The following is a 27813-nucleotide window of genomic DNA, read 5'->3' on the forward strand; positions in this document are numbered from 1 at the left end:
GAAACAATGGCATTACCATCATCAAATCCCCCACCATCACCATTGACCAGAAACTTAACTGAACCAGCCACATAAATACTGTGACTACAAGAGCAGTCAGAGACTGGGTATTCTGCGGCGAGTGACTCACCTCCTGACTCCCTAAAACCTTTCTGCCATCTACAAGGCACAAGTGAGGAATGTGTTGGAATACTCTCCACTTGCCTCGGTGAGTGCAGCTCCAACAACACTGAAGGACCTTGACAACAGACAGGACAAAGCAGCCTGCTTGATTGGCACCCCATCCACCCCTGATCTCTACCACCTAGAAGGACAAGGGCAACAGGGGCATGGGAACACCACCACCTGTCCCACCAGTCACACACCATCCTGACTTAGAAATATATCGCCGTTCCTTCATTATCACTGGGTCAATATCCTGGAACTCCCTACCTAACAGCACTGTGGGAGTACCTTTACCTCACATACTGCAGCGGTTTAAGAAATCAGCTCATCACCACCTTCCCGAGGGCAATTCGGGATGGGCAATTAATGCTGGCCTTAGCAGTTACACCCCCATCCCGTGAATGAATAAAAAAAATACACACTAGACACAGATTTTAAAAAACAATTATATAAATATATGCACATCTTCATTTATTTTTCAGAAAATATCATGGCACAACAACAAAGATTTCATGGTAATTTTTTAAAAACAAATATTAACCTTATTTTGAAGTGTTTCTGAGAGATGTGGTGAGCTGCTAACAAGTGTAAGAAATTCTTTGTCAAATACAAATATGTTAAGGAAACCATGATTTCAAGTCATTGCCACCTCACTTACCAAGGTTTAAAGGATTGGGTCTGGTAGCTGTGTAAGCAGAAGGAGCAGGTGCCAGAGCCAGAATACCAGAGGAAGAAAGTATGCCTATGGGAGTAGGAATGAGAATGTCAGAGGACGCAAAAACCAGAATGCCAGCAGGAGATGGAAAGACGGGCATTATTTTAGGAATGTACTAAATCTGGCTCTATGGATGGATGTTACACACAGATTTTTTAAATATTATATAAATAAATATGTTAATTTAATTTTCAGGAATACCCACAAGACACCATGCTCTTCCATTACCTGGTGAGTTTTTTTGAATCAAAGCATATCTCATTTTGGGATGTCTCTGAGAGATGTGGTAATCTGCTATTTCAATGTAAGAGTTTCTTTGTCAAATACAAATCACCCAATAATTACATGCAGTTTTTTCCTGTGTATCTATTTTAATTAGTTGCAAAAGCACTGGTCTTTTTAATTGGCACACCTGATAAATATACTTATTGCCATGTAACCCAGAAGATACAGCAGTGATGTTCAGTGATGAAATACCTTCAGCTACTTTAGTTAAACGTGATTTCACATTGATTCTCATTTTTGTATCTAAAGGTTTCCTAACCACTTCCACTTCTGGTGAGACGCAGCTTGATCATTTATTGTTTCAATATAGTTGTAGTAATATACCTTTCAACCATGTACATTTACATACGAAGATACAAAAGGAAAAGGCCAGCTGGCCCATCAAGCCTGCCCCACACTCATTTTCTTCCTCCACCCTCGTAGCCATGTAATCTCCTGGGAAAGGCAAAAAAATCAAAATAAAAACCCAGGGCCAATAAGGGAAAAATACTCTGGAAAATTCCTCTCCGACCCCTCAGGTTGTCAAAACTAGTCCAGGAGATCACATGGACCAAGCCTTATGTATAAAGACACTGTTCTTCTGTATGATGCGATCTCTGACCCAGACAAGAACTGGTCCAGTTCCCTCTTGAAGGTGTACAGAGAATCAACAACCTCCACACCAGTGGGCAACATATTCCAGAGGCTCACTACTCTGGGAATAGATGAACTGCCTTACATTCAGTGTATTCCTACTCTTACATAGTTTAAAGTCATCTCCCCAATCTGCTAAACTGGAATAATCTATCGATAGGGACTCTATCCAGCCCTTTCAATATTTTATAGACTTCTATCAGGTAAGTCTATGTTGCTGTAAATAGCCCAATGTCCTTGAGACTGTTTGAACAACAGAGGTATATTAATAGAAACATAGAAGATAGGAGCAGGAGTAGACCATTCAGCCCCTCGAGCCTGCTCCGCCATTTAATGAGATCATGGCTGATCATCCAAACTCAGTACCCTGTCCCTGCCTTCTCCCCATATCCCTTGATCCCTTTAGCCTTAAGAAATATATCCAACTCCTTCTTGAATATATTTAATGAATTGACCTCAACTGCCTTCTGTGGTAGAGAATTCCACAGGTTCACCACTCTCTGGGTGAAGAAATTCCTCTTCATCTCTGTCCTAAATGGCTTATCCCTTATCCTTAGACTGTGACCCCTGGTTCTGGACTCCCTGACCATCGGGAACATCCTTCATGCATCTAGTCTGTCTAGTCCTGTTAGAATTTTATAAGTTTCAATGAGCTCCCCTCTCATTCTTCTAAACTCCAGCGAGTATAAGCCCAATCGACCCAATCTCTCCTCATACGTCATTCCTGCCATCCCAGGTATCAGTCTGGTGAATCTTCGCTGCACTCCCTCCATGGCAAGAACATCCTTCCTCAGATAAGGCGACCAAAACTGCACACAATACTCAAAGTGTGGTCTCACCAAGGCCCTGTACAACTGCAGCAAGACATCCTTGTTCCTGTACTCAAACCCTCTCGCTACGAAGGCCAACATACCATTTGCCTTCTTAACCGCCTGCTGCACCTGCATGCTTACCTTCAGCGACTGGTGCACAAGGACACCCAGGTCTCGTTACACTTCCCCTTCTCCCAATCTATTGCTGTTCAGATAATAATCTGCCTTCCTGTTTTTGCCACCAAAGTGGATAACCTCGCATTTATCCACATTATACTGCATCTGCCATGCATCTGCCCAATCACCCAACCTGTCCAAATCATACTGGAGTTTCTCGGCAACCTCCTCACAGCACACACGCCCACCCAGCTTTGTGTCGTCTGCAAACTTGGAGATATTACATCTAGTTCCCTCGTCTAGATCATTAATATATATTGTGAAATAGCTGGGGTCCTAGGACCGATCCCTGCGGTACCCCACTAGTCACTGCCTGCCACTCGGAAAAAGACCCATTTATTCCAACTCTTTGCTTCCTGTCTGCCAACCAGTTCTCTATGCAAGTCAATACCTTGCCCCCAATCCCATGTGCCTTAACTTTACACGCTAATCTCTTATGCAGGACCTTATCAAAAGCCTTCTGAAAGTCCAAATACACCACATCCACTGGTTCTCCCTTATCTATTCTACCAGTTACATCCTCAAAAAATTCCAGTAGATTAGTCAAGCACGATTTACCTTTTGTAAATCCATGTTGACTTTGTCCGATCCTGTCACTGTTTTCCAAGTGCTCTGCTATTACATCGTTTATAATGGACTCTAACATTTTCCCCACTACCAATGTCAGGCTTATCAGTCTATAATTCCTCATTTTCTCTCTACCACCTTTTTTGAACAGTGGGGTAACAATAGCTACCCTCCAATCCATGGGAACTGTTCCAGAGTCTAGAATTTTGGAAGATGACCAGCAATGCATCTACTATTTCTAGAGCCACTTCCTTAAGTACCCTAGGATGTAGATTATCAGGCCCTGTGGATTTATCGGCCATCAATCCCATCAATTTCCCTAACAGCATTTCCCTACAAAAACTGATTTCATTCAGTTCCTCCCTCTCATTAGACCCTATGTTCCCTGACATCTCTGGGAGGTTATTTGTGTCCTCCTTTGTGAAGACAGAACCAAAGTATGTATTTAATTGGTCTGCCATTTCTTTGTTCCCCATTATAAATTCCCCCTGCAAGGGACCTACGCTTGACTTCACCAATCTTTTTCTCTTCACATATCTATAGAAGCTTTTACAGTCAATTTTTATGTTCCTCGCAAGCTTACTCTCATAATCAATTTCCCCCCTCCTAATTAATCCCTTTGTCCTCCTTTGCTGAATCCTAAACTGCTCCCAATCCTCAGGTATACTGCTTTTTCTGGCCAATTTATATGTCCTCTCCTTGGATCTTATGCTATCCCTAATTTCCCTTGTTAGCCACGGTTGAGTCACCTTTTTTGTTTCATTTTTCTGCCAAACAGGGATGAACAAATTCTGTAGTTCATCCATGCGATCTTTGAATGTTTGCCATTGCCTATCCATCATCAACCCTTTGCGTAACATTCCCCAATCAATCCTGCCCAACTCACGCCTTATACCATCATAGTTTCCTTTATTTAAATTCAGGACCCTAGTCTCTGAGTCAACTACTTCACTCTTCATCTTAATGAAGAATTCTATCATATTATGGTCGCTCCGCCCCAAGGGGCCTCGCACAACAAGATTGCTAATTAATCCTTTCTCATTACATAATACCCAGTCTAAGATGGCCTGGTCTCTAGTTGGTTCCTCAACATATTGGTCCAGGAAACCATCCCATATACACTCCAGGAATTCCTCCTCCACAGTATTGTTACTAATTTGGTTAGCACAATCTATATGTAGATTAAAGTCACCCATGATAACTGCTGTGCCCTTATTGCACACGTCTCTAATTTCCCATTTAATGCCATCCCCAACCTCAGCATTACTGTTTGGGGGTCTGTATACCACGCCCACTAACATTTTCTGCCCCTTGGTATTTCTCAGTTCTACCCATACAGATTCCACATCATCAGAGCTAATATCCTTCCTTACAATTGTATTAATCCCCTCTTTAACCAGCAATGCTACCCCACCTCCTTTTCCTTTTTGTCTGTCTTTCCTGAATATTGAATACCCCTGGATGTTGAATTCCCAGGCTTGGTCACCCTGAAGCCATGTTTACATAATCCCAATGATATCATATCAGTTTACCTCTATTTGCGCAGCTAATTCATCCACCTTATTACGAATGCTCCTCGCATTAAGACACAAAGCCTTCAGGCTTGTTTTTTTTTTAACACTCTTAGACCTTTTAGAATTATTATTTACTGTGGCCATATTTGATTTAAACCCTTGATTTCTCTGACTGCCACCTTTGCTTTTCTCCTTCCTGTCTTTTGCTTCTATCCTTGTTTCCCTTTCCTCTGTCTCCCTGCTCAGGTTCCCAACCCCCTGCCATTTTAGTTTAAACCCTCCCCCAGAGCATTAGCAAACACTCCCCCTAGGACATCAATCCCAGTCCTGCCCAGGTGCAAACCATCCAGTTTGTACTGGTCCCACCTCCCCCAGAACCGGTTCCAATGTCTCAGGAATTTGAATCGCTCCCCCTTGCACCATTCCTCTAGCCATGTATTCAGCTGAAATATCCTTCTATTTCTACTCTGACTAACACGTGGCACTGGTAGCAATCCTGAGATTACTACCTTTGAGGTCCTTTTTTAAAATTTACCTCCTAACTCCCTATATTCAGCTTTTAGGACCTCATCCCATTTTTTTACCTATATCGTTGGTACCTATATGCACCACAACAACTGGCTGTTCACCCTCCCCTTCCAAAATGCTCTGCAGCCGCTCTGAGCTATCCTTGACCCTTGCACCAGGGAGGCAACATACCATCCTGGAGTCTCATTTGCGGCCACAGAAACGCCTATCTATTCCCCTTACAATAGAATCCCCTATTACTATAGCTCTACCCTTTTTCCTCCCGTCCTGTGCCGCAGAACCACCCATGGTGCCAGGAAGCTGGCTGCTGCTGCCTTCTCCCGATAAGCTATCCTCCCCAACAATATCCAAAGCGGTATATCTGTTTGAGAGGGGGATCGTCACAGGGGACCTCTGCACTACCTGCCTGCGCCTACTACTCTGCCTGGCGGTCACCCATTCCCTTCCTGCCTGTGCAGTCTTTACCTGCGGTGTGACCAACTCATTAAACATGCTTTCCACGATGTCCTCAGCATCGCGAATGTAAGGGGTGGTGTGTATGGTCAGCTTTGCCTCTGACTCCCTGAGCGGAATCGCTCCCACTCCCTTGGTTCTAGACCTGGACTTATTTGGGGGCTGTAATGAAAATTGCAGCAAACAACTGAATTTGATACAAGAACTTTGGTTTTTATTTGAGACAAGAAAATATACACAACACAATAATCGTATCACTCTAAAACGGGGAACACTTCGGAATATACGAGGGAGAATGACAATAGACAAAATACTTCACCCCTCCCAATCACACTACACTAACTAGGTTGGATTCCAGAGGACCAGGGAAATGCTCACCAAACGCAGGAATAGTTTGTAGAGTGGGAAAAACTTGCAGATCTCCGGTTTCTTCCAGGTTGGTTTCTTGTTGGTCATGGTGGCCCAATGTTACCTAGTTGTTGGTAATATTGTTAGTTGTTGGTTTCCTGGGGCCCTTGGTTGCCGCGATTCCTTTCCGTTCTCCTTCTGTCGATTGAATTGTCCCGAGGCTGATGTCTTTCGAATGAGCTGTGCCTCTTTCTGTGTCTGTCCGAACTATACTGCTTGAACTTCAATTCTCTGACTGCTGTTTCAATTCTCTGCCTGAACAAAACTGATCGAACTGATCGAACCCATCGAACTCATCGAACTGATCTCTTGTGGAGACAGGTCTTTAGTTTATACTAAACGAAGCCTGCTAATCTTGTTAGATTTTGGGCGGGCTCATTAATTCTGATTGGTCCCATTTATCTTTAATTGACTTTTAACTAGTTTCGGGATTGCTTCAAAATCAGTTTAAGTGTGTGAAGTGGTTTTGGAAATCTTTCTGAGTGGTTTAAACTGTTGTTCGATTATCTTCTCCTGCTGGGGCCAGGGTCTCTTTTGTTGATTAGTGGCATGTACTGTATTATTCATGTTCTTGATGGCCCTGTAGGTTTCGGCGGGAACTGTCCTTCCGTGGGCCTATTGTCTTTATGTAGAATGACTGGGACGGCCCAGAACATTCTCAGACAATCTGGCCTTTTCCAATACTCAAACTGTCTGTCCCATGGTGCCCAGCCCAGTTCCTTTGGTTAGCTTTTCCATAGGCCTGGACATGCCTTTTAAAATAGCCAAAAATCCTGGGGTTTTGATTTTAAGTCCCTTTTGGCCCAATATTCTTTAAAATGGTCCAAAATCTCTCCTTTTCTTGGTTTGGGGGAATCTGTAAAATTTTGCGAGCCTTACACAATGTATCCATTCGCAGCTCCAGCGCCACAATGCGGTCTGCCAGTAGCTGCAGCTGGATACACTTCCCACACACATGGTCGTCAGGGACACAGGAAGTGTCCCTGATTTCCCACATAGTGTAGGAGGAGCATACCACGGCGCCGAGCTGTACTGCCATGACTTACCCTTTAATTAATTCAAATTAAATTAAATCAAATCAATCCCACCAATTACACTATAATTAAATGATATACTCAAGGGCCCTTGTTCACCAGCAGTCCCTGCTACACAACAGAGACCTTAGAAACTATAAACCACAAAATTTAAGTTTGGAAAAAAGCAAGTAAGAGAGAAATATTCACCAACCAATCACTTACCTGCTTTCTGATGATGTCACACTTCGATTACTTTTTACTTCTCTCTCTCCTCTCGCAGGTCAGCTAGGAATTAATTCATTAGCTCTGCTCTGGACCTTTTCCAAGGTCACTATCATCCAGCATCTGGGGGGACCAAAACTAGGCACAGTACTCCAGATGTGGTCTGACCAGTATAGTGATAAAATGGTGTCCTTTGATTTATATTGCATGGTTCTATTAACACAACCCAATACCCTGGTAGCTTTAGTTACAGTTTCTCTACATTGTTCCTGAACCTTCAGTGATCTGTGCACAATTAACAGCAAGATCTTTGGGCTCGATTTTCCAAGCCCCGAGGAGACGAGCATGGAGGCGGGACAGCACGTAAAATCATAGAAAGTGGGGGCGGTTAGCAAACCCACCCCCATCCCACCTCCATGCCCTTTTGCCAGGAGGCGGGAGGATGTGCAGCTTCGGGTCCCATCTCCTGGAGGCGGGAAAGGCTTTTAATCCTTTTAACTGCCTGTTAACAGGTAGTTAACAGGCAGAAAAAGGGATTAGTGGCACTTTACCTTCACAGCTGAAGGCTTCCCAACCTCGGAGAACCCCGCTGGGTTGGACGAGTAGTGAAGGAGTTCTGCGGCAGTCGGAGGCACCTGGAAGTAAGGTGTAGAGGTGAGTGATGGGTGCAACTGTGGAGTGGTAAGTATGCAAGGTGAGTGATAAGTTTAAAAAAGTGTTCACTTACCTTTTTTTACTTCTGTAGCTTTTAGCCTTGCTGGATCGGGAGAGCAGACATCCACCTTGTCAATTTCAGGTAATGGCTGATGGACCCACCGATCCATCAGACATCTGAAATTTACTTTTTTACAATGTTTTTTCAGTCCTCACCACAAAAACGAATCAAACTCAAGAGAATGTCAGTGTTTGACAGCTTCACAGAGCTGTCAAACGCTGTCATTCCTTCTTTCAAGAAGTCTTGACAGATAGTACGTCTGACATTGACGTGATCTGTCAGTGACTTCTTCCCTAATTGGCTTGCTGAGCCCGCAGGGCGGACTTAACAAGCTCAATCAGGGGAAAATCCCTCTGAATGGTCAGGTGAGGATGGAGGCGGGATATTTACACGACAAGCAGCAGTCCCGCCTCCAAGTCGCCTCCATTGACAAAATCCAGCCCTTTGTCTCTCTCCACCTATTTTAGTATTGTTCACTGCAAATGATCCATGCATTCTGTGTTGGCCCTACCAACAAGCACGACACTTTACAGGGCGTTGGTGAGGCCACACCTAGAGTACTTTGTACAGTTTTGGTCTCCTTATTTAATGAGGGATATACTTGCATTGGAGGTAGTTCAGAGAAGGTTCACTATGTTGATTCCTGTGATGAAGGGGTTGTCTTATGAGGAAAGGTTGAGCAGGTTGGGCCTATACTCATTGGAGTTTAGAAGAATGAAAGGTGATTTTATTGAAACATATAGTATTCTGAGAGGGCTTGACAGGGTAGATGCTGAGAGGATGTTTCCCCTCATGGTGGAATCTAGAACTAGGGAGCATAGTTTCAGAATAAGGGGTTGCCCATTTAAGATGGAGATGAGAAGGAATTTCTTCTCTCAGAGGTTCATGAATCTTTGCAATTCTCTACCCCAGTGAGCTGTGTAGGTGAGTAATTGAATATATTCAAGGCTGAGATAGACAGATTTTTGAGCTATAGCGGAGTCAAGGGTTATGGGGAACAGGCAGAAAAGTGGAGTTGAGGCCAAGATGAGATCAGCCATGATCTTATTGAATGGCGGAGCAGGCTTGAGGGGCCAAATGGCCTACTCCTCCTCCTATTTCTTATGTTCTTATGACACTACATTTATCTGCATTAAATGCCATTTGCCATTGTGTGGTCCACTTCCCTAGCACATCACAGAAACCCCACAGTGCAGATAGAGGCCATTTCGGCCCATCGAGCCTGCACCGACACATATCCCACCCGATCCCCGTAACCCCTACACCAACACATATCCCACCCTATCCCTGTAACCCCACGTATTTAATCCCCCTAACACTAAGGGTCAATTTATCATAGCCACTCAACCTAACCCGCACATCTTTGGACTGTGGGAGGAAACCGGAGCACCCGGAGGAAACCCACGCAAACACGGGGAGAATGTGCAAACTCCACACAGATAGTCACCTGAGGCCGGATTCGAACCCGGGTCCCTGGCGCTGTGAGGCAACAGCGCTAACCACTATGCCACTATGCCATCTAAACCTTTTTGCATTTGATTGCACACGTCTACTGTCTTAACGCTTGCAGAAATTTTGGTGTCCTCTGCAAACTTACTGACCATACTCCCAACACCATTGCCAAGGACATTGATAAAGACAGTGAACAGTAGCAGGCTCTGGACTGATCCCTGGCTGACAACACTGGTAACGTGCCTCCAGTTTGAACCACATCTGTTAACTACAACTTTCTGGCTGCGGGATTCTGAGCCAATTCCTAATCCATCATTTCAAATCCCTACTGATATCACAAGATTCTATCTCGTGAAGTACCCTAGTGTGAAATACCTTATTAAAGTCCAAGTAGACAATGTCTACTGGATTTCCCTCATCCACTACACTAGTGACTTCCTCAAAAACTCTACCAAATCTCTACGGCACAACTTACAGTCCATGTTGTGAATTTCTAATAGTCCCTTCCCCTTCCCAGTGATCACAAAAGGGTGTCTCTTCCGATCCCTTCTAGTATCGTCCAAATAATGGATGACCGGCTGATAGACCTGTAGTTTCCTGACTTTGAATGTTTCTGCTTTGTGAAAATAGGAACTATATGACCTAGCTTCCAGTCTAAGGGAACTATCCCTGCCTCTATTGAACTATTGAAGATTTGGGCAAGGCATCCAACCTCTTTAATGACTCTTGAATGTATATTAGCCAGACCTGGAACTCTTATCAATTTTGAGCTTGCCTAATCTATCCAAGATGACAATACTATCTATTTTAATAATAATGCCATTCAATACAGAGCACTGCCCCCATCCCCTGTCCCTCTCCCCAATCTGGAACATAAGCATCATCTACAGGAGTATAGGCTGATGCAAAATAGTCATTTAGCATTTCTGGCATAACCTGATAATCAGTTTGAATCTGCCCTACAGTATCCTTTAGAGGCCCTATATGGTCCTTAATGGACTTCTCATTTCTGACATAGCTGAAAAAATCTTTACTATTACTACCATAATTTTCATTTGTTTTTTCCAACCCACCATTGCAAGCAGTTTTTTCCTGTGCATCTACTTTAATTACTTGCAAAAGCAATGATCTTTTTAATTTGTACACCCAGCCCAGGCGACTCTGTCATAACCTGAGAAGCAGATTCTCATAAAAACCCATTGAGTTTTTTGATGATGTAACAGAGCGGGTTGATGAGTGCAATGTGATTGATGTGGTGTATATGGATTTCCAAAAGGCGTTTGATAAAGTACCACATAATAGGCTTGCCAGCAAAGTTGAAGCCCATGGAATAAAAGGAACAGTGGCAGCATGGATACAAAATTGGCTAAGTGACAGGATCAGAGCGTAGTGGTGAACGGTTGTTTTTTGGACTGGTGGAAGAAATACTAGGACCATTGCTTTTCTTGATATATATTAATGACTTGGACTTAATTTCAAAATTAGCAGATGACACAAAAGTCGGAAGTATAGTGAACAGTGAGGAGGATTGTGATAGACTTCAAGAAGACAGACAGGCTGGTGAAATGGGCGGACATGTTGCAGATGAAATTTAACGCAGGAAAGTGCGAAGTGATACATTTTGGTAGGAAGAACGAGGAGAGGCAATATAAACTAAAGGGTACAATCCTAAAGTGGGGGCATGAACAGAGAGACCCGGGGGTATATGTGCTCAAATGGGTGAAGGTGGCAGGGCAGGTCGAGAAAGTTAAAAAAGCATACGGGATTCTGGGCTTCATAAATAGAGGCATAGAGTTCAAAAGCAAGGAAGTTATGATTAACCTTTATAAAATCATGATGGGTCTGGACAGAGTAGATAGAGAGAAACTGTTCCCATTGGCGGAAGGGTCGAGAACCAGAGGACAGAGATTTAAAGTGATTGGCAAAAGAACCAAAGGCGACATGAGGGAATACATTTTTACGCAGCGAGTGGTTAGGATCTGGAATGCACTGCCTGAAAGGGTGGTGGAAGTAGACCCAATCGTGGCTGTCAGAAGTGAATTGGATAAGTACCTGAAGGAAAAAAAATTGCAGGGCTATGGGGAAAGGGCGAGGGAGTGGGACTAGCTGAAGTACTCTTGCAGGGAGCCGGCACGGGCTCAATGGGCTGAATGGCCTCCTTTTGTTTCTGTAACTATGGTTAATTGATGCCCTTTAGGGAAGCAAATCTGCTGTCCTTACCCGGTCTGCCTTCTGAAATAGCCTAGCAAGCAATTCAGTTGTATCAAAAGCGCTACGAAAAACTAGAATGACAATAAAACCAGACGGACCACCCAGCATCGACCTAGGCACCGGATTCGGACGTGACAAAAGCACACCCAGCCCAGTCAACCCTGCAAAGTCCTCCTCACTAACATTTGTGCTGAGGAACATCCTGACATATTCATACTAACAGAATCATACCTCTCAGACAACGCCCCAGACTCCTCCATCACCATCCCTGGGTATGCCTTGCCCCACCGGCAGGACCGACCAACCAGAAGTGGTGGCACAGTGGTATACAGTCAGGAGGGAGTAGCCCTGGGAGTCCTCAACATTAACTCCAAACCCCATGAGGTTTCATGGCATCAGGTCAAACATGGGCAAGGAAACTTCCTACTGATTACCACCTACCACCCTCATTCAGCTGATGAATCAGTACTCCTCCATGTTGAACACCACTTGGAAGAAGCACTGAGGGTAGCAAGGGCACAGAACGTACTCTTGGTTGGGATTCTTCAATGTCCAATCTGGTCTGAAGGACCTAGCTGCCAGAATGGGTCTGCGGTAAGTGGTGATAGAACCAACATGAGGGAAAAATCTACTTGGCCTCATCCTCACCAACCTGCCTGTCACAGATGCAACTGTCCATGACAGTAATGGTAGGAGTGACCACCATACAGTCGAAGACAAAGTCCCCTCTTCACACTGAGGACACCTTCCATTGTATTGTGTGGCATGACTGCCTTGCTGAATGGGTCAGCTTCAGAACAAATCTAGCAGCTCAAAACTGGGCATCCGTGAGGAGCTGTGGGCCATCAGCAGCAGCAGAGTTGTATTCCACCATCTGTAACCTCATGGCCCGGCATATCCCTTACTTTAGCATTACCATCAACCAGGGGGCCAACTCTGGTTCAATTAGAAGTGTAGAAGAGCATGCCGGCAGCAGCACCAGGTGTAGCTAAAAATTAGGTGCCAAACTGGTGAAACCCGACAAAGTGGCAAATTGCCCAGGTACATCCTGTCCACAAAAAGCAGGACAAATCCAATCCGGCCAAATAAGGCCCCATCAGTCTATTCTCAATTATCAGCAACATGATGGAAGGTGTCGTCGACAGTGTGATCAAGCATCACTTACTCACCAATAACCTGATCAGCGATGCTCAGTTTGGGCTCTGCCAAGATCACTCAGCCCCAGACCCCATTACAGCCTTGGTCCAAACATGGACAAAAATGCTGAATTCCAGGAGTCAGGTGAGAGTGACTGATCTTGACATCCAGGCAGCATTTGACTGAGTGTGGCATCAAGGAGCTCTAGTAAAATTGAAGTCAATGGGAATCTTAGAAACTCTCTGTTATAAATCTCATCATCAAGAAACTACATATGAAATAACGCTGGATGGCCAGCTGGTGGCGCCGTCCAAGGAGTATAAATACTCGGGCTTGGGCCCCAGCTTTCCAGGGACATTTTGTAAGACAAGGAGCTAGTGAAATACAACTAGACTTCCATGTTCTGAAACAAGTTGATTAAAGCCTTGCTTTATGCTCAAACCAAGTGTGTAGTCAGTTTTATTACGTCACTCTCCACTGGCTGGAGCCATACTAGCACAAAGGAAAATGGTGGTCGTTGTTGGAGGCCAATCATCTCAGCCCCAGGACATCACTGCAGGAGTTCCTCAGGGCAGTGTCGTAGGCCCAGCCACCTTCAGTGGCTTCATGAATAGCTTTCCCTCCATCATAGGGTCAGAAGTAGAGATGTTCGCTGATGATTGCACAGTGTTCAGTTTCATTCCCAACTCTTCAGATGATGAAGGAGTCTGTGCCTGCATGCAGGGAGACCTGGACAACATTCAAGCTTGGGTTGATAAGTGGCAAGTAGCATTCACATCACAAAAATGCCAGGCAATGACCATCTCCAACAGGAGAGAGTCTAACTACCTCCCCTTGACATTCAATGGCATTACCACCGCCAAATCCCCCACCATCACCATTGATCAGAAACTTAACTGAACCAGTCACCTAAGTACTGTGACTACAAGAGCAGTCAGAGGCTAGGTATTCTGCAGTGAGTGACCCATCTCCTGACTCCCCAAAACCTTTCCACCATCCATAGAAACATAGAAGATAGGAGCAGAAGTAAGCCATTCGGCCCCTCGAGCCTGCTCCGCCATTCAATGCGATATTGGCTGATCATCCAAATTTAGTATCCGGTCCCTGCTTTCTCCCCATACCCCTTGATCCACAAGGCACAAGTGAGGAGTGTGTTGGAATACTTTCCACTTGCCTGGAGGAGTGCATCTCCAACAACACTTACGAACCTCGACTACATACAGGACAAAGCAGCCTGCTTGATTGGCACCCCATCCACCCCCGATCTCTACCACCTAGAAGGACAAGGGCAACAGGTGCATGGGAACACCACCACCTGTCCCACCAAGTCACACACCATCCTGACTTAGAAGTATATCGCCGTTCCTTCATCGTCGCTGGGTCAAAATCCTGGATCTCCCTACCTAACAGCACTGTGGGAGTACCTTTACCTCACATACTGCAGCGGTTCAAGAAATCAGCTCATCACCACCTTCTCGAGGGCAATTAGGGATGCGCAATTAATGCTGGCCTTGTCAGTTACACCCCATCCCGTGAATGAATAAAAACAATACATACTAGACAAAGATTTTTTTTAAAATTATATAAATAGATGCACGGCTTCAGTTATCTTTCAGAACATATCGTGGCACAACAACAAAGATTTCACGGTCCTCCGGGATATGCAATGTGTAATTTTTAAAAAACAAATATTAACCTTATTTTGAAGTGTTTCTGAGAGATGTGGTGAGCTGCTAACAAGTGTAAGAGGTTCTTTGTCAAATACAAATATGTTAAGGAAACCATGATTTCAAGTCATTGCCACCTCACTTACCAAGGTTTAAAGGATTGGGTCTGGTAGCTGTGTAAGCAGAAGGAGCAGGTGCCAGAGCCAGAATACCAGAGGAAGAAAGTATGCCTATGGGAGTAGGAATGAGAATGTCAGAGGACGCAAAAACCAGAATGCCAGCAGGAGATGGAAAGACGGGCATTACTTTACACATTCACAGCAGTCCTAGTTGAGTGATGGCTTCAAGGAATTGTAATCGGTTACGTGACTGAAGGAGATTTATGTTTGGGTAGTTTGTAAATTTAAATTGTGTGATGACTCCTAGGAATTGTAATCGTTTACAGATAACCGGTTATTTGAAGCAATCATGATTGTATTTTTTGTCCCACGGACATATAACATTTTAAAGGTTTGATGCCTCTGAGCCACACTTTCAGGTGTGATGCCCATGAACCAAGAGTTATCACAAAACTAACTAATCAAATTGATCAAAGAATTTTATCAGTTCTTCCCAAGCCATCAAACTATATACAGCTAATAATTCCATTTAGAATGCAATAAATACTTTTTTAAATTACATAATTCTTTTAGGAATGTACTAAACCTGGCTCTATGGATGGATGTTAGACACAGATTTTTTAAATATTATATAAATAAATATATGTTAATTTATTTTTCAGGAATGTTCACAAGACACTATGCTCCTCCAGTACCTGGTGAGTTTTTTTGAATCAAAGCATATCTCATTTTGAGATGTCTCTGAGAGATGTGGTAAGGTGCTAGATAAATGTAAGAGTTTCTTTGTCAAATACAAATTATCCAACAATTGCAAGCAGTTTTTTCCTGTGTATCTATTTTAATTAGTTGCAAAAGCAATGGTCTTTTTAATTGGCACACCTGATAAATATACTTATTGCCATGTAACCCAGAAGATACAGCAGTGATGTTCAGTGATGAAATATCTTCAGCTACTTTAGTTAAACGTGGTTACACATTGATTCTCATATTTGTATCTAAAGATTTACTAACCACTTCCACTTCTGGTGAGACGCAGCTTGATCATTTATTGTTTCATATAGTTGTAGTAATATACCTTTCAACCATGTACATTTACATACGAAGATACAAAAGGAAAAGACCAGCTGGTCCATCAAGCCTGCCCCACACTCATGTTGACCGGACCATCTGTTGTCAAGATGGCGGCCGTGATGGTCCGGTGCTGAGATCGCTCTCCCTGTTTCGGGCGGCCAGCTCTCGCCGCTCGCTCCCGCAACCGGAGCGAGGTGCTCGGCGAGTCGGGCAGAGGCAGCGCAGCGCGGTGAGCAGCAGCAGCAGCCAAGCTGACCCACTGGAGCACATCGGCCGGCAGCTCCTCGGCGGGAAGGAATTCCGACTGGGAGGAGGGGAGCCTGTAATGTATGTAATGTATATATATCTTAAGGGAGAGAACTACTTTTTACAGCTCCTGTATACTGTAGTACTGGCAGTGACCACACCTGTATATAAACCCTGAGTAGTGATCTGTACAGTTAGTTCTAGAGTAACCCTCATTCAGTAAACACCTGTTGAATTGTTCCCTGCAGCCTGTTGTCTGATTATTGAAGGACACAACATTAAGATACATGGATATAACATTGGCGACGAGGCAGATTTGAACCTACCTGCAACTCTGCATCACCTCCCAGGGATTCGCTCCTGGAGAACAGTGGAAGAAGGTCGAGTCCAGAAGCATGGGCGTCGACCACGGGCAACCGCCCAGTCACCCAGCGGAGATTTGAGCATCGCAGGGGAGGCTGTCGAGAGCCAGGCTTGGCTTTCCAGTCACGGTGGTCCAGCGAAACGGGCTGGCAACAGGTACTGCGCAGACCCTTCCCGGACAGCGGCGGGCTAGAGCCCGACCGAGCGGCACAGAAAAAGGCCGAGCAGCGTTGACGGGGGAGAGAGAAAGGGCAGAGCGCACAGGGCGCAGCTGGTGTTCAGGACCGAGCGGCATCAACGGGGGAGAGAGACGAGAGAGAGCAGAGCGCAGCCGGTGTTCAAGGGCTGAGCAGCATCAACGAGGGAGAGAGGCACGCAGGAAAACGCGAGGCGCTGCCATTGCCACGCGGACCGCAGAGAGTGGCGTTGGCAGCAGCGCAGGAGCAGCGCGCAAAACCCACAGGATGTCGCCATTTGCCACGAGGACTGCCGAGAGCGACGTTGGCAGCAGCGCGGGAGATGCCATTTTAAGCCACAGCGGGGAAGAAAGGAAAGCGCGGGAGATGCCATTTTAAGCCAGTCTAACCACACCCAAAAATGCCGAAGAGTGGCAGTATCACAGCGTTCGACAATGAAGTCGAAGATTGGACGACATATGTCGAACGCATAGAAGTATACTGCAAGGCGAATGAAGTGCCAGATGACAAGAAAGCGCTGGTATTGTTGAATTCAATGGATGTAAAAACGTATGGCTTACTACGAAACCTAGTAACCCCAGAGAAGCCAGTAAAAAAGGATTTTGAAAACATAGTGTCAATCCTACAGGACCACTTAAACCCCACACCGCTGCTGATAGCAGAAAGATTTAAGTTTCACAAAAGGAACCAGCATGAAGATGAAAGTAATGCTGAGTATTTAATGGAACTGCGCAAGCTATTGAAACACTGCCAGTTTGGAACGGGACTAGCAGATACTTTAAGGGACAAGTTTGTGTGTGGGCTTCAAAGTGAAGGAACTCAGAAACGGCTTCTATCAGAAAAGGATCTTACGCTGGACAAGGCTTTCAGCATTGCAGTATCACACGAAGCAGCAGCACGGGGCGCTGCAGAGATACAACGGAGACCACAAGAATATGGCACAAATGAAATGTCATACGGAACAGTGAAGCGCTATTGCTGCGGCAGAACAACACACGACCATAATGATTGCTGGTTCAAGGACAAAGTGTGCAGACAGTATGGAAAAGTAGGACACATAGCAAGAGTCTGCAGGTCGGGAAAGAAAACCAGCAGCAAGCAATCTCCACAGGAGAAGTACAAAAAGGTACATAAGGTGACGGAGAGTAGTTCAGACGAACAGAAGAGTGATACAGACTCCGGAAGCAAGGAGCTGGGTTGTCTGAAACTACATAATGTGATCAAAACGGAGGATCACCAAACTATCTGGGTCACGCTCAAGATAGCAGGAATCCAAGTGAAAATGGAATTGGACACAGGATCAGCCCTAACAGTCATAAACCGAAAGGACTACAAGCGGCTATTCTCACATATACCCTTGAGAGATACAAAGATTGTCTTGAAGACGTACACGGGGCAAAAAGTCTACCCCAAAGGAAAAATAAGGGTGAACGTTATATATAACGGCAAGGAAACACCAAAAATGGACCTATATGTATTGCCAGATGGAGGACCATCACTACTAGGACGTGAATGGATCCGGAAGATACAGCTAGATTGGCATTCCATACAAGCACTGACTGTAGATGCCAAAAAGGATGACGACGTCACACCTGGACGACTGTCAAAAATGCTAACTGACGCACAAGAAGTGTTCCAGCAGGGACTCGGAACACTAAAAGGCATAACAGCGACGATCAAAATAGAGGAAAATGCAAGCCCAAAGTTTTTTAAGGCCAGACCGGTACCTTATGCGATCCGCCCAGCCGTTGAAGCAGAGCTGGAAGGTTTGGAACGTTCAGGAGTACTGTCCAAAGTGGACTGGAGCGAGTGGGCTACACCCATCGTTCCTGTAATGAAGAGGTCGTTGAGTAATACACCTGGGGAACCAAAGAAGGTTCGCATCTGTGGGGACTTTAAGGTGACAGTGAACCCAGTCCTTCACATTGTACAATATCCGCTTCCGCGGATTGAAGATATTTTTGCCTCGCTATCTGGAGGGAAACGCTTCACTAAGATTGATCTGGCCCAGGCGTACCTGCAAATGGAGGTAGAAGAAGCCTCAAAACAGTACCTCACGATCAACACTCATAAAGGTCTCTACCAATACAACCGGCTGGTGTTCGGGGTAGCATCAGCTCCGGCTATTTGGCAAAGGGCAATGGAACAAGTCCTGCAAGGGATTCCAGGGACCCAGTGTTATTTGGACGACATCCTGGTCACGGGCGAAAATGACAGTGATCACCTCGCCAACCTGGAGCAGGTGCTCACTAGATTGAAGGAATATGGGCTCCGAGCTAATCGCCACAAATGCGAGTTTTTCCAGAAGCAGATCTCGTATTGTGGCCACGTCATTGGTGAAGAGTGGTTACATAAGTCCCCTGAAAAGATTGAGGCAGTAGTCAAGGCTCCAGCACCGGAAAATGTGTCACAACTGAGGTCGTTCCTCGGGCTGGTGAACTACTACCATAAGTTCTTGCCGAATTTGTCTACCGTACTACACCCACTGAACACCCTACTGCAAACGGGGGTACCATGGAAGTGGAGTGACGAATGTAAACGAGCTTTCCAGAAGAGCAAAGCATTGATCACATCAAAAGAGGTGTTGGCTCATTTCAACCCAGCACTACCAATTCGGTTGGCGTGTGATGCATCACCCTATGGCATTGGAGCGGTGCTGTCGCACAAATTCCCGGACGGCTCGGAGAGGCCAGTAGCCTTTGCGTCTCGGTCGCTAACCTCAGCCGAGCGTAACTACGCCCAGATTGACAGGGAGGCCCTCAGCCTAGTGTGGGGAGTGAAAAAGTTCAATCACTATCTGCACGGGCAGAAGTTCACCTTGCTGACTGACCACCAACCACTTGTCTCCATCTTTAATCCAAAGAAGGGCGTTCCGGTGATGATTGCGCAACGGCTACAAAGATGGTCCCTTTTTCTAGGGGCGCACCAATATGAAAACGAGTATAAGGGCACGAAACAGCATGGAAACGCTGATGGGCTATCACGCCTGCCACTGCCTACTGCGGAGGAAGCACCAGCAGTGGATCCTGTCGAAATATTTCATTCGACTATAATTGAATGCTTGCCAGTAACTAACGCTGGTATAGAGAAGGAGACCCGAAATGACCTGACACTGTCTCGGGTATATGATTTGACGGTGAAGGGATAGCCAGCACATGGCGACTCACTGTTGCCAGCATTCTCATCCAGAAGAGAACAGCTGTCAGTATGCCAGGGGACCTTGATGTGTGGATCCCGAGTGGTAATTCCACCCAAGTTAAGGGAGAGAGTGCTTAATGAGCTTCACGAAGGTCATCTGGGAGGAGTGAAAATGAAAAGCCTTGCTAGGGCTTATGTGTGGTGGCCGGGGATCGATCAGCAAATCGAGGACCTGACAAAGAGCTGCTCAGGATGCCAGAAGGTCCAAAATGCACCACCACATGCCCCTCTACACCCATGGGAGTGGGCCTCATCTCCATGGCAACGGGTGCATATTGATTTTGCTGGTCCATTCATGGACTCAATGTTTTTAATAGCCGTGGATGCGCACTCGAAATGGCCTGAGGTCATCAAAATGTCCTCCACCACCACGGAGAAAACTATTGCAGTCCTACGGACCATTTTTGCCAGGAATGGCTTGCCAGAACAGATTTGCTCCGACAACAGACCACAGTTTGTGTCCGAAAAGTTCCGGAGGTTCTTGAAAAAGAATGGGGTAAGGCATTACACATCCGCCCCGTATCATCCAGCCACAAATGGATTGGCTGAGAGGTGGACAATTTCCTGTTCGCCTACCGGAATGCGACACATGCAGTCATCAACCAGGCACCAGCCATGATGTTCTTTAACCGAAGGTTAAGATCTCGCCTGGTGTTGAGTCTGTGTTTTCAAATGTAGTTATGCTGAATAACAGGACACAGACTACAGAAATAATTAAACAGGTCTTTAGTGATTGAGGGTCAGGGCTGAACTGGGATACACATTACTCCGCAGGGTTTATATACTGGTGTGGTCACCACCGGTACTACAATGTACAGGAGCCATCAAAAAGTAGTCCATCACCTTAAGGTATCCTCTTAAGGTGGTACAGGTTACATACACTACAATTCCTCCCCTTTTAGCTTAACAGTGTACACCCCAATTTAAACATTACATGGATAACATATATACAATTTTCACACAAAACTGTTCAAAGATTCAGTCTCTGAGGAGGCCTCCTGATCCGGCCTGGATAACGCCTTTCAGGGGTCTCTGGTTCTCGTTGCTGGGGTGACTCATCCATTTGATCTCCTATGGATTGAACATCATCATGTACGTTCGAGTCTGAGGTAGATGCTACAGGCTCAATAACTTCTTCAACTGGTGTCTCTGCCGTAGACATGGGGTCGACCCTTGTTCTCGATTCCACAAGTTGGTCAGCATGACGTCGTATTACGTTCTCTCCAACGTCTACCATGTACATCAAGGGTCCTTGTCGGGCACGAATTGTTCCAGATTGCCATTTATCATCCCTATAGTCCCTGGCCAACACTGGTTGTCCTATTTCGAAACCCCGAGTGGCCTTGTTATTTACGTGCTGGCATTGCTTGTTTTCGACTTCCCTTCGCACATTGGGTTTTAACAAATCCAACCGGGACCGCAACCTCCTGTTATAGAACATTATGGCAGGGCTTTGATTTGTCACTGCATGCGTGGCGTTTCGATATGCCATCAGGTAATTGTCCACCTTGTGTTGTAGTGGAATATGGTCTTCGCTCATGGCCTTTATCGCCTTTTTGAACGTTTGTACAAATCTCTCGGCCAACCCATTTGTAGCCGGATGATATGGGGCAGATGTATAGTGTTTCACCCCATTCTTTTTCATGAATTTCTGGAATTCTTCTGACACGAACTGTGGTCCGTTGTCTGAACATATTTGCTCCGGCAACCCATTCCTTGCAAATATGGTTCTTAGAACTGCGATCGTCTTTTCAGAGGTAGTGGTCGACATCTTAATCACTTCTGGCCATTTAGAATGTGCGTCTACTGCTATCAAAAACATGGAATCCATGAATGGACCTGCAAAGTCGATATGCACACGTTGCCATGGGGTTGAAGGCCATTCCCACGGATGCAGCGGTGCAATTGGAGGTGCATTTTGAACTTTTTGGCACCCTGAGCAGCTTTTAGTCAGATCCTCTATTTGTTTGTTGATGCCTGGCCACCACACATAAGCCCTAGCAAGGCTTTTCATCTTGACTCCCCCCAGATGACCTTCATGCAATTCCTTCAGAACTCTCTCCCTTAATTTAGGAGGAATAATCACCCTTGTTCCATACATCAATGTTCCTTGACATACGGACAGCTGTTCTCGTCTGGCTGAGAATGCTGGTAACAGTGGGTCGCCATGTGCTGGCCATCCCTGCACTGTCAAGTCGTAGACCCGAGACAGTGTCGGGTCATTTCGGGTCTCTCTCTCAATACCCGCATTGGTGACTGGTAAGCATTCGATGATGGTCGAGTGAAATATCTCGACAGGGTCAACTGCCGGTGCCTCTTCCGCTGTAGGTAGTGGCAGGCGTGACAGCCCATCAGCATTACCATGTTGCTTTGTACCTTTGAATTCGATATCATATTGATGTGCCCCTAGGAAAAGGGACCATCTCTGAAGCCTCTGCGCCGTCATTACCAGAACACCCTTCTTAGGGTTGAAAATGGAAACCAACGGCTGGTGATCTGTCAGCAGCGTAAACTTTTGGCCTTGCAGGTAATGGTTAAATTTCTTAACTCCCCACACGAGGCTGAGAGCCTCCCTATCTATCTGAGCATAGTTGCGCTCTGCGGAGGTCAATGATCTGGATGCGAACGCGACTGGCCTTTCCGAGCCATTTGGAAACTTACGTGAGAGCACTGCCCCGATACCATATGGAGAAGCATCACAAGCTAAGCGAATAGGCAGCGTTGGGTTAAAGTGAGCCAACACTTCCTTAGAGGTGATCAGTGCCTTGCTCTTTTGAAAAGCCCGCTTACAATCATCGCTCCACTTCCATGGTATTCCCATTTGCAAAAGAGTGTTCAGCGGGTGTAACACCGTGGATAAATTTGGAAGAAACTTGTGGTAATAGTTAACCAACCCAAGGAACGACCTCAACTGGGATACATTTTCCGGAGCAGGAGCTTTCACAACAGCTTCGATCTTGTCAGGTGACTTATGGAGCCCCTCCTGGTCAATGACGTGGCCGCAGTACGAGATTCACTTTTGAAAGAACTCACATTTCTGGCGATTAACTCTGAGCCCATATTCTTTCAATCTGGTGAGCACCTGCTCCAAATTCGCGAGGTGATCCTTATCATCATCTCCTGTAATCAGGATGTCGTCCAGGTAGCATTGTGTGCCTGGAATTCCCTGCAATACCTGCTCCATGGCCCTTTGCCAAATCGCTGGAGCCGATGCCACTGCAAAAACCAGTCTATTATACCGATATAAGCCCTTATGTGTGTTGATCGTGAGATACTGGCGTGACGCTTCATCAACTTCCATCTGTAGGTACGCCTGCGCCAGGTCTATCTTGGTGAAGTGTTTCCCGCCAGACAGCGAAGCGAAGATATCTTCAATCCCCGGAAGCGGATGTTGCACCGTGTGAAGAACCGGATTAACAGTGATCTTGAAATCGCCACAGATGCGAACCTTCCCAGGTTCCCCCGGCTTGTTGCTCAACGAACGCTTCATGACAGGAACAATGGGTGTGGCCCATTCGCTCCAGTCCATCTTGGACAGTACTTCTAAACGTTCCAGCCCTTCCAGCTCTGCTTCCACAGCAGGTCGTATCGTATAAGGTACCGGTCTGGCTTTGAAAAATTTTGGGTTTGCATGTTCTTCAACCTTGATGTTTGCCGTAATTCCTTTCAGTGTTCCCAGTCCCTGTTGGAACACCTCCTTAGCATCGTCCAATATTTTGGACAGTCGTTTAGGTTTGACGTCGTCCTCTTTACAGGCATCTACAGTCAGTGCTTGTATGGAATGCCAGTCCACATTTATTCTCCGGATCCATTCCCGTCCCAGTAGTGGCGGACCTCCATCAGGTAACACATACAAGTCCATTTTCTGACTTTCTTTACCATTGTAGACCACATTTACTTTTATCTTTCCTTTGGGGTATACTATTTGCCCCGTGTATGTTTTCAATACAATCTCCGTATCCCTCAGGGGAATGTGCGAGAATAACCTTTTGTAATCTTGCTTACTCATGACCGTTAATGCCGATCCAGTGTCCAATTACATCTTCACTTGGACTCCTGCTATCCGAAGCATGACCCAGATAGTTTGGTGGTCTGCTGTGTTACCCACATTATGTATTTTTAGACAACCCAGTTCCTTACTGCTGGAGTCTGAATCCATCTTCTGTTCATCCGAACTGTTCTCTATCACCTTGTGTACTTTTTTGTACTTCTCCTGCGGCGACTTTTTGCTGCTGGTCTTCTTTCCTGACCGGCATACTCTCGCTATGTGACCAAGTTTGCCACATTGCCTGCATTCTTTATCTTTGAACCAGCACTGGTTCTGGTCATGCGTTGTCCTTCCGCAACGATAGCACTTTACTGCGCCCAATGCCATTTCATTGGTGCTGAATTCCAATGGCCTTTGCTGTATCTCTGCAGCGCCTCGTGCTGCTGCCTCGTGCGATGCTGCAATGCTGAAAGCTTTGTCCAGCGTAAGATCCTTTTCCTCTAGCAGTCGCTTCTGGGTTCCTTCCCTTAGGAGCCCACACACAAACTTATCTCTCAGTGCGTCTGCTAGTCCTGTACCAAACTGACAGTACTTTGATAACTTGCGCAGTTCGGTTAAGAATTCAGCGTTGCTTTCTTCTTTAAGTTGAATTCTTTTGTAGAATTTAAATCGTTCCGCTATCAGCAGCGGCGTGGGGTTTAAATGCTCTTACAGGATAGTAACAATATCCGCGAAACTCTTTCCTACCGGTTTATCTGGTGTTACAAGGTTCCTTAATAACCCGTACATCTTCGCACCCATCGAGTTTAATAGGGTTAGTGCTTTCTTATCCTCCGGTACCTCATTCGTTGTACAGTAAACTTCGATGCGTTCCACATAAGTGGCCCAATCTTCCACATCGCTATCAAAAGCAGTGATGTTACCCGTTTTTGGCATCCTTGTTGAGTTTCCTTTCCTTCGGATATGATTATTATTTTATTTTATTTTATTTTTTTCAAAATGGCGGCATTTCCCGCGCTTGGCGGCTTTTCCCGCGCTTGTCTTCTTCCCCCGCCGACTCAAAATGGCGATTACCGCGCTGTTGCCATTCTCGCCTCCCAGCAGTCCTTTATTTTCCCCTACGCTGCTGCTCTTGTTCCCCGCCACTCCCGCGGTCCTTGTGGTCATAAACGCTTTTCTGGCTGCTGCGCGTCTCTGCCCCGATTGCAGTCCGGCCCCTGACACCGGCTGCGGTCGTGTTCTCCGCCCTTTTCGTCGTTTCCCCCCCCTTCTCTTACTGACAACTCGGCCAACTTCCCCCCCGTGCCGCTCGATCGGGCTTACCCACCGCTGTCGTCGAAGGGATGTTCACTGATGTTTGACTTCGTGGCCAGAAACCAACCCGGGTTCCCGATGGCCTCCCATGCTATGCAGTGCCCAGCAGGATGTTGAGGGTGGATGTCCTTGTTCGACGCCCGTTTCAGAGGCAAAGCTTCCTTTGATGCAACTGCCGCTAGGTAAGATCAGACTCGTCGCCACTGTTGAGTCTGTGTTTTCAAATGTAGTTATGCTGAATAACAGGACACAGACTACAGAAATAATTAAACAGGTCTTTAGTGATTGAGGGTCAGGGCTGAACTGGGATACACTTTGCTCCGCAGGGTTTATATGCCGGTGTGGTCACCACCGGTACTACAATGTACAGGAGCCATCAAAAAGTAGTCCATCACCTTAAGGTATCCTCTTAAGGTGGTACAGGTTACATACACTACACCTGGATTTGCTCAGACCAAACGTACGAAGAGATGTTGAGAGTAAGCAATTCCAGCACATCCATGAGAAGCCAACAAGGAGCTTCAATGTAGGGCAACCAGTCTTGGCCCGCGACTACCGAACAGAAAAATGGCAGCCAGGAACGATATGCACACGGCAGGGCCCACTAATGTACACAGTGGATGTTGGGGAGAGCATCGTGAGACGCCATGCTGACCAGATCCTAGAGTCACAGGAACGAGTCAACCCCATGTCTCGGCCATACGTACCTGGTGAGGAACCCGACGTACAGGTCGCATCTACCTCAGAAACAATAGCATTGGAAGCTGATGAATCAACTGACGACAGGGTGCTAGAATCGCCTCCGCACCAAGAGCGAGACACTCAGGAAAGGCGTTATCCAGAAAGAATCAGGAAGCTTCCCCAGAGACTGAATATATGAATGGACTATTTTCATATAACATTGTACATTAAAAATGTTAATTGTTAAATGAGTATTATGGTACTGTTAATCTAAAAGGGGAGGAATTGTAATGTATGTAATGTATATGTACCTTAAGGGAGAGAACTACTTTTTACAGTTCCTGTATACTGTAGTACCGGCAGTGACCACACCTGTATATAAACCCTGAGTAGTGATCTGTACGGTTAGTTCTAGAGTAACCCTCATTCAGTAAACACCTGTTGAATCGTTCCCTGCAGTCTGTTGTCTGATTATTGAAGGACACAACATTAAGATACACGGATATAACAGAGCCGAGCATGGCGAACAGAGGCCGACCCGGGAGAGAGAGAAGTAGGCCCCGGGCCGTGGAGCGTGGAGCCGGCGACGGGGAAGAGGAGGCCGCATTGGAGCATTCACATCCCGACGATGTGTTCAGCGAGTCGGGCAGAGGAGCGCAGCGCAACGAGCAGCAGCAGCAGACTCACGACACGCTGCAGCACGTCAGCCGGCAGCTCCATTTCAGGTAACTCGCAGTCCGGATGGGAGGAGGGGAGCCGGGCATGGTGGCCAGAGCGGGAGAAGCAGGCCACCACACGTGGAGCCGGCAACAGTGAGGAGGAGGCCGCGGTGAAGAGGAGGACGGAGCGGCTGAGGGACATCGTGCTCCCACTGCCACGGGAAGCCATTGTATTGACTCTGAACGCGGCGCTGTATGTATAGCTGACGCGTCCCTACGGGGAACAAGCATTCCATTGTACTTGTTACATATGGCAAATAAACCTAATCTGAATCTGAATCTGAATCTGACCATCATGACTAAGCTCTTCCTCCCTTTCTCCACCCTCGTAGCCATGTAATCTCCTGGGAAAGGCAAAAAAATCAGAGAAAAATCCCAGGGCCAATAAGTGAAAAATGCTCTGGAAAATTCCTCTCCAACCCACTCAGGCTATCAAAACCAGTCCAGGAGATCACATGGACCAAGCCTTATCTATAAAGACACTGTTCTTCTATATGATGCAATCTCTGACTCAGACAAGAACTGGTCCAGTTCCCTCTTGAAGGTGTACAGAGAGTGAACAACCTCCACACCAGCGGGCATCCTATTCCAGAGGCTTACTACTCTCTGGGAAAAGATGAACTGCCGTACATCCAGTCTATTCTTACTTTTACATAGTTTAAATTCATCTCCCCAATCTGTTAAACTGGAATAATCTATCAATAGGGACTCTATCCAGTCCTTTCATTATTTTATAGACTTCTATCAGGTAAGTCTACGTTACTCTAAAGTAAATAGCCCAATGTTCTTGAGACTGTTTGAACAACAGAGGTATATTAAGCTAAGAATTAATTCATTAGCTCGCCACTGGAGCTTTTCCAAGGTCACTATCATCCATCATGTGGGGGGACCAAAACTAGGCACAGTACTCCAGGTCTGGTCTGACCATTTAGTGATAAAATGGTGTCCTTTGATTTATACTGCAAGTTTTTTTTAACACAACCCAATACCCTGGTAGCTTTAGTTCCAGTTTCTCTACGTTGTTCCTGAACCTTCAGTGATCTGTGCACAATAACAGCAAGATCGTTGTCTCTCTCTCGCTCTCTCCACCTATTTCAGTATTGTTCCCTGCAAATGATCCATGCATTCTGTGTTGGCCCTACCAACAAGCACGACACTTTACAGGGCGTTGGTGAGGCCACACCTGGAGTACTTTGTACAGTTTTGGTCTCCTTATTTAATGAGGGATATACTTGCATTG

The 27813-nt window shown here is 46.0% G+C and overlaps 1 protein-coding gene across 6 annotated transcripts in view; it reads left to right on the top strand.

Annotated features, from left to right (window-relative positions):
- LOC147111195 (inter-alpha-trypsin inhibitor heavy chain H3-like) overlaps positions 1-27813 on the top strand; it is a 219260-nt gene that overhangs the window by 96923 nt on the left and 94524 nt on the right. For 5 of the 6 annotated variants that reach the window (XM_086001845.1, XM_086001849.1, XM_086001848.1 and 2 more), the window contains 3 exons: positions 648-680; positions 1076-1111; positions 15459-15494. In XM_086001845.1, coding sequence (XP_085857971.1) covers positions 648-680; positions 1076-1111; positions 15459-15494 — 105 coding nt within the window. The remainder of the gene's footprint in view (positions 1-647; positions 681-1075; positions 1112-15458; positions 15495-27813) is intronic. The other variant, XM_086001846.1, reaches the window with a different exon arrangement.

Source organism: Somniosus microcephalus, chromosome 11, assembly GCF_052327205.1.
Source record: "Somniosus microcephalus isolate GS21.2 chromosome 11, FLI_Smic_1.0, whole genome shotgun sequence".
Taxonomy (NCBI): Eukaryota; Metazoa; Chordata; class Chondrichthyes; order Squaliformes; family Somniosidae; genus Somniosus; species Somniosus microcephalus.